This window comes from Trematomus bernacchii, unplaced genomic scaffold (assembly GCF_902827165.1).
Source record: "Trematomus bernacchii unplaced genomic scaffold, fTreBer1.1, whole genome shotgun sequence".
Lineage (NCBI taxonomy): Eukaryota > Metazoa > Chordata > Actinopteri > Perciformes > Nototheniidae > Trematomus > Trematomus bernacchii.
In genome coordinates this window covers 4,940,637-4,951,726 of record NW_022987582.1, presented here as the reverse complement: position 1 = coordinate 4,951,726, position 11,090 = coordinate 4,940,637, and the positions used below count along the sequence as shown (strand labels likewise).

The following is an 11,090-nucleotide window of genomic DNA, read 5'->3' as shown; positions in this document are numbered from 1 at the left end:
TATTTTATGAATACCTCAGTTTATATCTTTTAATCTTGTTTCATATGAAGACGTTTATTATTTTCTGGCAAAACTTAAAAAGTAATACACATTCCTTGCAGGCCAAATTGTAGTTGGCCGGTATAGGAAATTGTAAGTAGTAAAATAAATTTAGATTTTTGATTTGATTTGATTAGATTTGATTGGATTTATTTCAAATGTGTAAAACAATAATTCAACATGTTTACATGAGAATTATTATACAATACAAAATTAATCAGTGTCAAATTGATATACAAAAATATTACTGATTTTAAATTATGTATAAACACATTTTAAATTGTTAAAGGAATATGTGAATATCTAAGAAAAGATTACATAATTAAAATGTTCATCTACATGCATTTTATTACAAAATTCAACAACAAAGGATTGTCAATATGGCTGTTATGTGTAAAGCATAGTCTAAAACAAGCAATGAAAGGTGCTTTACAAATCAAATGTATTATTATTATTATTAAAACATGGTATATTCATCCAGCCTTTAAATGTAAATATAGGTAAGCGTTTCTTTATTTTCTACCCCATACATATTAATATAATACTATACAAATAATAATAATAACAGCTTTCAGTGGCTCAGCTCTTCTGAAAACTCCTTCTTGGAAGACATGTGAATGGTTTCATAAATATGCTACGAGGACTTCTGGAATATTTTCAGTCACATAACTGGTGTGATGTTTGACCTATATTGTTGCCAGCAACATGTGTATTCGGCAGCCCCACATTAGTAACTGATGATTAAATAAAACTACTAATGAAAGATACAAAAAAATGAGAAAGTGCCGGACTTCAAAGGTGTTATGCAATATAGATATATTATTTTAATCTGGGTCAACAAATGTAGTCTGCTTAAATCTTCCATTATTTAATGAAACAAATATATATATTTTCCAGCTCCATACACAATACCTCAGCCACTTCTCAACCTGGTGATTCATTTGTGAGCAGTGCTACAGAAAACATCCACCTTTTGTTACAGTGGTTGTCCTCATGAGGGAGCTATAAACCTAGGTCCAATTTACAAAAGTTTACACAAGCGTCCAATACATATGAAAGAGGGAAGGTGCCTGCGTCATTTGACGAGGAGGAGCTGCTGATGTGACTTTAATGCACGTAAATGACCTAAAGTATCATGGTAAACACTTTCAGTACCTTTGCAGACTTGCTATTGGAAATTAGTGCAGCATCTCTCTGTTCTATGATGGTGAACGTCAATACAAAGCAATTTCAGTTTGTATAGAAGTTATTGCAACACCTGGGAGAGCCCCAATTTCTGCCTCACGTATTGTTAACTTGTGGTAAGTGTTGTCAAAGGACCTTGTTGGTTTTTAAAACGAACAAATGCTTAGCGGCTTTTATTAAAAAGTAATGATAGCACATTGGAGGCAACACCTTAAGCTACACTAATGAGAACTTTGTGAAGAAGTGTTTGTGTTGCGAGGCTCAGATATGTGAGTTGTACAGGTAGGTGCTGTTGATGCTCCAGTCAGGAGGGAAGTCCTGCACGGCGTGGCTCTTGACGTGTCTTTGCATGGAGACCAGGCTATTGCAGAACTCCAGACACACCGTGCACTGGTAGGGTGTGGCCCCCCCGTGAGTCCGTAGGTGCTTGATCATGGCCGAGTAGTCCCGTGAGCGCTGACCACAAAGACGACACTCGAAGGGTTTCTCTCCTTAAAGTAGATAAAGGAGAGGTGAGGGGGATAAGGAAGACAGAGAAAATAAGTGTGCTCATATGATGGGTAGCTTTAGACATTGACATTTTATTTGTTGCCAGTTTCTACCATTTGTTGATTTGTTTGATATGTTGCTATTATCCCTTGAATGCATATATATATATTTTTTTTAAATTGCTTTATAAATAGCAAAATCAATTAAACTGGGTCACTTTTTAACAAATGCTCCAGATATCCATTAACTTGGTAATGCACCACTGCATGTAATCACCCTTAATCCAAGACTGTATGTAGTTGTAACAAAACCACAATATTTATGAATACTTATCAATAATATAGCAACATAAAGGCTCGACAGAGAATCTTTTGAAAGCAGCAGCTTCCAAAGAGACAGCCATTTTTTTGTTATATGATAAATCTTATAGTTTAAGAACAAGCTAACATTTAAAATGGACCACCAGGTTCCTCTTGATAAAATATTTCAGGATTAGATTGATTTTATGTATCTTCTCTTGAAAATAAGGCGTACATTTTGGAGGTGTACTTTAAGCCGCACGTGGTCCAGCATGTTTCAACCAATTTACATTTTTACCAATTTACAGCAAGTCGTTTAAGGTCATTGCAAGGGCAACCTTTGAATTGCATCTAACCACAGAAATAATCACAATGGCTTTAAAAGCAGTATAAGCTGACATGATGTTCACCATTGATATATTTTCTATCTCGCGCAAGTTTCAGGTCTGCAAGTTTCGAGTTCCTGTTAGGTGTGTTTCTTTGTATTTGAATGAGTGGAAATCATCTCCAGCCATTAAGTGGCTCAAAAACCTGAAACAAATCAGCAATGGTTTGTAGCAAATTGGCTAAAATATGCTAGATTGCTCGAATGGTCCTTTCAGGCTAAAACTAAAACTTAAACTTGTCTCTGATCTGTTTTGACACTATGAGCAATCCTACTATTGTTAGTTTTCATTAGTTTAAAGTTATACATGTAACTCACAGTTTAAAGTTATTTCTGCTAAGGTATTATTATTATTAATCTCGCACTGCGGATTAAGCAGTGTGTTTACCGGTGTGAACTCTATGGTGTGTGTCCAGTTGGTGTTTCAGACTAAACTTCTTTGGGCAGTGTTGGCACTGGTAGGGTTTTTCTCCTCTGTGTTCTTGTTGATGGGATTGTGGTTCGTGCTGCACCACATCTCCTCTCCCACAGACACGACACCCTGCACAGGCCTCACCTGTGAAAACAACAGGATGAAGTAAAACAGGTCACGGTTCGAACATTGCGGTGGGCAGTGAGGGGCCCGACTGTTCATGGAAAAACACAATAAATACACAAACCTTCCTGTAAAAGGTGTGAAGATTATGATATGGACCTCGATGTGTGAGTTCAATAGTGCTATAATGAAATTAAACTTGTTTTTTTCAGGGTTCTTTTTTTTTTTTTTTTTTGCTCTTGTGATAACATTTCTTGTCATACTTTAGTCCTTATAGACAAACGCAATGAGATTTGAAGAACACATACATGTAACTGACCAATTACTTGCAACCAAAAACTTTGAGAGCTGATTGATAAGTCTATTGAGAATGATTTGAAAAGATATTTGTTCCTCTTTATAATATTTTATATTTAATATGTGTTTTTTTTGGTTTCTTTTTGTTGTGAAAAAGACATTTCGTGATCGCCTTGGGCTCTGGATTTATTTCCCCCCAAAAAATGCCAATTTCCCCTTGCTTCTTAAATTGACAGCAGAAGTCACATTTAGGATTTACTTTTGCACATTCCTTGAAATGATAGCAATTTTCATAACAACAATTTATTAAAAAGTTTCTTGCAAATGCTTTGGAATAATATGTTTATCCGATTCATAGAATTGAATCACCTTTGACATGCACAAGTCTATTTCTGGTCAGCATCCTGTTGCAAGACATACATTCAGTTTGTAAACGCTTACTTTCCTGTCACTCTGAACACATGTATCACCTGCAGTCTGCATACGTGTTAGGGAGTCTTTTAAGAAGATAAAGGTGTGATTTTGAGGTAATAGGAGCAAAACAAACTGGGCCTCCTACTTTACACAGGATGCTGAAATATGGAGGGGGTGTACTGTAGTAGATGAAGAGTAAACCACAACAATTGAACACTCACCACTCTAAACAAAGCCTGCTGAGACCTGTTGTCATTAGCATGCTTCCTGTCCAATATTTCTCTTCTCACTTTCAAACACCTAACACCTTATAAAGATAATGCTTTTTATATTGCCCTATTAACATACAGTTCTATCATTTTAGGGGAAAACAAATGACTGTCAAACATAGCCACACTATATGCAGGTACTAAAATGTACTTGTTCAGTTTTTGTATTTTTACTTTAAAACAAAACATTTTCTTTTATTAAATATATTTTCAATCATAGCTTGAGTAGAATTACTAGTATCCTTGTTATCACACTGCTTAATTAGAGCAGGTACAAAACACATTTTTATCACAACTAATCTCTTAAGTATGAACATAATGTTCCATCACATAATACATTAACTTTCCTACTCGCATATGCTTGTAAGTTCACGCAACCGCATGCACAAAGAGAAACTGTTGGTTTCCAAATTCCTTAAAGTGACTAACTTAATTATAGTTAATCAATATGTATAATTTTTGTTTGGTATAACTCAAACCACTGTTGCATTGCAGTGCATACTGTACTGCATATCTAGCTGTATCTAGTAACCACACTCCTGCTCCTGCTGCACCATGCTCTCGAAACCACATCACAAATCTTTATCACTTTCCATTGCGTAGCTACGTATCTGGAGTCTGCCGAGGTTAAGGGTCACGACAAGAACTGTCTTACAATCGGTCAAATTGATAAGCTCTACATAGGATGAGCCCTGCTACAGCCCTGACCTGTAATACTTGTATGCTCAACGTGTTGTAATCATTGAGAAGAACCATTTTTCTGTTAAAAAAGCTTGTATTTTTACCCGATGGTGTGGAGGCTGGCTCCCGCTGCGTTGGATTATCATGGAGGGTGCTACAGCAGCGTTGGCAGTCTTTAACTCTCTCTCTGCTGGCTTTGGGTACCTCATGGTAACTGTGGAAAATAAATGTTCTGTTGTGACGAATGCAAAAAAATACATGATTTGTTGCTTTTAATAATAATAATAAATATAAATGCAAGATGAATTCACTAAGTAAAAGTCATTAAAAAAAAACATGTCAGTGCTGATATTTTACAACATGTGTTATCACAGATTGCATCTTTTGAACCCCCTTTCCTTCCTCTTCATCCTCAACCACAAGATATTTATAGCGCTCATGCAGTAAAAGCTCTTTTAACTTTGATATAATGTGAGAGTAGAAGGAACAGGAAAATAAAGAGGCAATGAAGAATAGCTATTTACTGAAAAAAGACATATGAATGTTTTGAACAAATTATTTTGGTACAGACGGAGCCATTCAAAGCACTGAAACTGTTTTTCAGTGGGTGGAAAATCTTGAATTCTGCAAAGGAGGGGAAAAATGTAGGGGCCTCCCCTTTACACACTGTTTAGTTACACAATGTAGAACACTGTACGAAATGCACAGACATGAAAAAGGTAGTAAATCACCAACAAACTAAGTGGTTTTCACACTAGTATCTCTAGTATCACAACAGTGGCAGTAGTACATTCATTGAGAATTAGAACAAAGTTTGCGCTGTGATTAATCTAAAAAACTGAACATGATTTGTAAAAAAGAAAAAAAAAACTTTTAATGAAGTACTGGCAGTTAAGGGTTAACTGGTGAAACTGCTCTAGTTGGAAAGTGCAGGAGGCTCAAACACACACGACTGCAGTGAGTCAGGTACAGCAGCTGTCGCAAAGGAACAATTGAGCAAATTAGGGGATTTCAATGTCTGAGAGGAATAATAGGGAGACAATGACTGAAAAAAACAAAACTGAATTTTCCAAAACTATGCCCTAACTGACTTACCTCCTCTCACCGGTGTGACTGGTCCCAGTAAATCCTCTCTGGCTGTTTTTTTTTCTTTTCAAGAGGCCTTGCTTGATAATGCTCCCCACCCCTGAAGACCGAGCGTAGAGGTTGTGTGTATAACTTGGATGAAAGTTTGAGTAGCCCATTACAGAGCTGTGAACAGGGGTTTGAAAATGAGCTCCGAGTAGGGGGAACATGTGGGGGGAGGAGAGGGGGAATGGGTATGCAATGGAGGACGGGCTCTGGGACTGAAGGGGGTGAGCTGCGATTAAACTTGAATAATTCCCTGCGATCCGCCTCAGGGTGCTCACAGAGCTCCACATGTTTGGAGGGAATGTCCATGGAGAGGAGAGTGTGGCGCTGCTACTGGCAGGCCTGGTGACACGCTCTCTGTTAGGGGATGATTCTAACACGGGGGGGCGTTTGAGCTTCTTCTTTTGGGGTGGCAGACTGTTGGGGTTCTTATCAGGATCACAGGGCGAGAGGTTCTCCATGACAATGCAATCGTTTGCCTCCTCCTCTGGGGAAGAAGTCTCTTGGAGTTTCTCCTCCTCAACTGGACTTGATGATTGCTTTTGGCCGTTCTTCTCTGCACTTTCATCTTGCTCCTCATCTTTGAAACATGGGATTTCTCTCCTGTCAGCCTCCACTTCTCTGTAGTTCAGTTTTCCCAGCTGCTTCAGGCACTGGTCCTCCAGCAGCTGCATCTCCAACAGCTGAGCAGCTCTAAGCAGCAGATGCAGGTCCCCCTCAGTCACCTCCAGGGTCTGTGTGTAGGTGAAGTCCAGAACTTGCTGGAAGGTGCGGGGGGAGAAATACTCCAGAGTGCAGTGGGCTGAGCTGTCTGTGGCTGCCTGGGCTAGCTGCTGCGCTAGTCTTCTGCTAGCACAAGCCAGTACTAGCCGATGAGCCTTAAATATGTGACTCTTTACTGAGATGATGACATCACAGAGGGATCCTGAGCGACGTAAGGCATCTGCCTCCTGCAGGAAGTGGAAGTATTGGGTGTTGTTGATGCGGATCATTTCTGAAGGCTGTAGAAGTATTATAAAATGTCTGAGAAAAGAAAGTCAAAGGAACAAAAGATCAGAAGGATCCCACCAGATTGTGATCATACTGACATTTCTAGAAATACAAATTTTTACGGAGAAAAATCTTCAGATCAACAGCAGGGATTGGCTTGAAAGATAATGTGTTTATCTGCAGTTCTTTCCATGCTTTCCAGACAGCGTTACCTATAGTGAAAGTTGAGGGGGCAGAATGTACCAGATTTGATTTAATAATTGTTTTACATTGCAATGAGTTGTTGTGACAGTCAATTTGATTTTCAGCTGCCTTGCAAAACAGTTTATACAAAAGTTATAAATATGTTAATGGGTTACTTTAAAATAAAAATGTTTGACTGTGTTTCTATACACCGATTGAATGTATATGTATAGGTGTGTATGTACGTGCACATGTATGTGTGTATGTATATGTATGTAGATATGTATGTTGATATGTATGCATATATATTTGTATGTGTATATGTTGGAATGTCTGTGTACGTACATGGTTGTGTATGTATATATGTATATTTGTATATATGTGTATGTATGTATGTATGTCGGTGTGCTTGTAGATGGGTATATGTATGTATGTATATATATGTATATATATATATATATATATATATGTGTGTGTGTGTGTGTGTGTGTGTGTTTAAGTAGATGCATGAGTACATGTGTAGATATTTGTCATTTCAAACAACCCCTGTGTACTTTTTCATTTGTCATTTTTGGGTCTCTAAAAATATATGATTTGCAAAGCTGTAGTCTTAATATAATGTGACCCCAAATAAATAAAGAATACAAAAACAAAAATTAAATAAAAATGAACACCTTAACAACTAGTAGAATTCTAATAATATTATTTTAGAAGACTGAAATACGCTGAAGAAGCTTTCTTAATCAAGACAGTGAATGATATTTTGTCTGAATGTCTGGTTGAAGTTTGAAATGTACTCCCTTTGTACTCGTTTTGTCAAAGCTTTGATATTCAGCGCTCACATACACACTCTAAAGCCACAAAGCCCGAACAGTATATGAAACCATGACTAATGACTGTACACACGGGTAAACATGAGAGTCAACAACAATAACTGTATTAGGTTGACTGTATTTTAAAAGATGAAGGTATTTTAAAATGATAAACATAAAATTCAAGTGCACTGCAAGGGTGGAATATGTAAATATGCATTTATGTAAAATAAATATTTGGAATTGCACACCTAAAACTGAGAGTAAATGAATGAAAAACGCTGCAGCCGTGCGTCAAAACTACCGGATGTCTGTGAAGAAGTCGTCTTCACATCATCTCCTTCTGAACTCTATAATAAACCTATATGATAATACAGTGTGTGGTCGGTTTTTGCAGCGGCGTTCACATATACTGTTAACTATTACAGTGTGGATTTTTTTTTCAATTCAGCAACCCCATTCTGTCCTCTGATGGTGAATGTAAATATAAAGTAAATGTAAAACGCAATGACATTTGTCTCATCACTACTGGAAATGTTTTAAGTGTGTATGCCTTTGTACCCTCTCCAAAATTCAGTGACTCTGCAATAATTAACCAAATAAATGATTTATCTTACTGGAAAATATTTTTTGTATTATTTTGTAGATTATTTAAACAAAACCACACCAAGTGCTGAGAGTGAAAGTGACAGTGGAGCAGCGCCACTATCAGAAGTAGAAAGTAACTTAGATTAAGTGAATTTGATAAAGTTCAGCCGGCAAGCTTTATGTTTTTATTTAGTTTTTATGTATTCTATATACAAATAATTGCAGTTACACAATGTGTAATGTGGAGGGCACCGTGTTGACAGCAAGTAGGGATATTATCATGCAATGTAAACACGCATCAGCTCAGTGAAGCCTACTGTATTGCCTGCGTATACGAATATAAAACGGTGTAATTAACCACTACCGAAAGGCATGCGCTGCATATATCTCATACAACTATAACAGACCTTATATTTTAATGCCTAGTTAAAATGTATTCTGTCCAATTGATATTTCTTTACAGTTGTCATTTTCCTGAATTCATATGAATTTCCTTTCACATAATTAGAATAACAATATTTTAAAAAGTAATAATAATGATACAAATAATAAAACTGTAATATTATTGTTATTATTGAAGTGAATAGCGTATAATAATTTTGTGAACAATTCATTATTTAATCGTAACAATTATGCTATTATTTGTACAGTGGTGTTATTGGTCCTAGAAGCAGCACTGTGAGGACAGTTATTTTGTATTTAGGATGTTTAAGATGTTCAATGTAACTTCAGTTAACGTTATTTTATGTTAAAGAGCATTTTCAGGAACTTTAAAGCAGTGCAATGTGTTGATGTAATATAAACACCTTTTATTCTCTGGGATTTTCTCTTTTCATTTGCAGAGACAGCTCCGAAATGCTTGTCTTTTAGTGGAGTGCCATTCCATTAACTTTAATTTAAACTTTTTGTTAGATTGTACTTTCAAACATCTACTCACATTTATGTCATACACCTGAAATGTACTATTTATAGAAATGAAGTGGTGTCTTTCATTCTGGCAAACCTTGTCTCAGTATGTTATTTCTTGATTTTGTAATAAACCGGCTTGTGCAATAACAAAATTCCCCTTGATGCTTTTCAAATCTTTATTGCACTCTGCAGAGTTGTGACATAGTTAACAGGTCTTTAAGCTCCCTGCTGTCATACTATCTCAATGCTTACAAGGTGGAAAACCTCGCATGCATATGTCAGATCTACACATCCTTTGACAGGACATGAACTTACAGCTAGCCTCTCCACAGCTCGAATGTAAAGGACCCAAAGTCACAAGGGAGATGCCTGAACTTAAAGCCTCAGCAGAAGTTCACAAGTGACACACAAGTTATATTTACAGTACATCTTGAACTACAGCTAAATAGAGCAAAGATGAGCAGTGTTAAAGTGTTTCTTGTTGTGGTTTCAAGCATCAAATACTTAAAAAGCAGCAAGCAGTGTGAGTGAGACACTTACCCGGTTCTTAGTGAATATTCTCCCTGGAGAATAAGGAGCTACCTCGCATCATGACTGTGAAGTGACATTTCTGTCTGGGTACAGGTTTTGGTGAGGGACAGGTTGGTTTCCTCCTTTGACGTTACAGTCCCTCCTCTTCAGATGATCTCTCTCCCTTATTGGTGCATTGATCATGGTGCTAAAAGGATCTTTTGCTGATAAAAGGTGGTGACTGTCTTTGAAGTAAAGCAGTTATTTGAATTATTTCCTATTGCTATTTTGCTTAAAGTGTAGATGCAGATTTACTATTCATTATGTATTTGTTGTACAGGGTAAACCACAAATCAAGCAAAAGTGAAAATATAAAGCTTACACATTTTAAAGAACTGAGAACGGTTTTCTTTTAACCAAAACGTTTTATGACAAAGAAACAAGGAAGGCAGTTAGAGTGATATTTGCATGCCCTTGATGCTGTTTACCTTGTGCTGTACAGTACATGATTTCCTCCCCTTCAGCGTCACTTTCTGGTCAATACATTAATAGGATGTTCTGTGCTGAGACAAACACCACTTCAAAGTCCTTGATCTGTGACAGGAAACATACAAACAACAGATAAAAGCCCGCTATTACTGGTGTGCAGGGCTAGGCCTGAAACCAGCACTCTTGAAATATAAATATATTCTCTGTGTTTCGATGTGGTGATCCTCTCAGATGTTTTTGTTAAAAAGTGTACATAAATAGGTCAACTGTAGAGCTGGTCAGTTAAGCAGACCTTGATAGTTTAGTACATTATGACTTCTTTTGTGTGCCTTTTAAAGCCTCAATTGACCATGATTAATAGTCAGGCAGTCAAGATGACATATTTCTAAAATAATATAGTCATACATTCACAAAAATCTATTATATTTGTATACATTGTTTGTTTGTTGTTCATTATACATGATTTAACCTAGTTTTACTTGTTTCCCTTATAATCAACATTTGAAATGCAATAATTTGTGGGCCCTAATTTGTGGCTATTCATAGAATATTTTTGAAAATCTGCAAAATGTATTATATAATTCAGCTGACAGACATATTTGACATGTTAGCTGGTGAACATACTGTATGTAACAATGAATCTAACACCTAAAGAGCCATATATTTTTGGGTGGAGATCAAAACAGAGCTGAAAAAGAGTGAATGTTGGCTGCAGTGTTGGATATAGTAATGAAAGCAGTGCATGTTGTAGTTCTTCTGTCAAGAGTGGCCAAAATCCCAGTATGAAACAGTAAATGAGAAGGCAGCAGACGATTATGGGACTTTAAGGCACACAAGACCAAAAGTGGAGGATGGAGGAGAGGAAAGAAAAAAAGGACAGACCTA

At 36.8% G+C, this 11,090-nt stretch overlaps 1 protein-coding gene across 2 annotated transcripts; it reads right to left on the bottom strand.

Annotated features, from left to right (window-relative positions):
• Positions 1 to 367: 367 nt before the first annotated feature.
• zbtb32 (zinc finger and BTB domain containing 32) lies at positions 368 to 9,819 on the bottom strand. 2 transcript variants are annotated; one of them, XM_034127589.1, is made up of 5 exons: positions 9,747 to 9,819; positions 5,689 to 6,747; positions 4,698 to 4,807; positions 2,786 to 2,953; positions 368 to 1,715 (listed from the first exon to the last, which is right to left on the bottom strand). In XM_034127589.1, the coding sequence occupies exons 2-5, from the start codon at positions 6,714 to 6,716 to the stop codon at positions 1,486 to 1,488; spliced, it is 1,536 nt and encodes a 511-aa protein (XP_033983480.1). In that variant the 5' UTR covers positions 6,717 to 6,747; positions 9,747 to 9,819; the 3' UTR covers positions 368 to 1,485. The 2 variants fall into 2 exon arrangements, with proteins under 2 accessions (XP_033983480.1, XP_033983481.1); XM_034127590.1 differs by having other exon boundaries at positions 5,689 to 6,926; positions 9,747 to 9,793.
• Between the last annotated feature and the right edge of the window lie 1,271 nt (positions 9,820 to 11,090).

What these genes read in the sequence shown, in the direction of transcription:
- zbtb32 (XM_034127589.1), bottom strand. Translation starts at nt 6,716, where the DNA reads ATGATCCGCATCAACAACACCCAATACTTCCACTTCCTGCAGGAGGCA. An exon ending in AGTCACACCGGTGAGAGGAG is followed by an intron (nt 4,808 to 5,688) that starts GTAAGTCAGTTA and finishes TATTTTCCACAG; the next exon opens with TTACCATGAGGTACCCAAAG. An exon ending in ACACCATAGAGTTCACACCG is followed by an intron (nt 1,716 to 2,785) that starts GTAAACACACTG and finishes ATCTACTTTAAG; the next exon opens with GAGAGAAACCCTTCGAGTGT.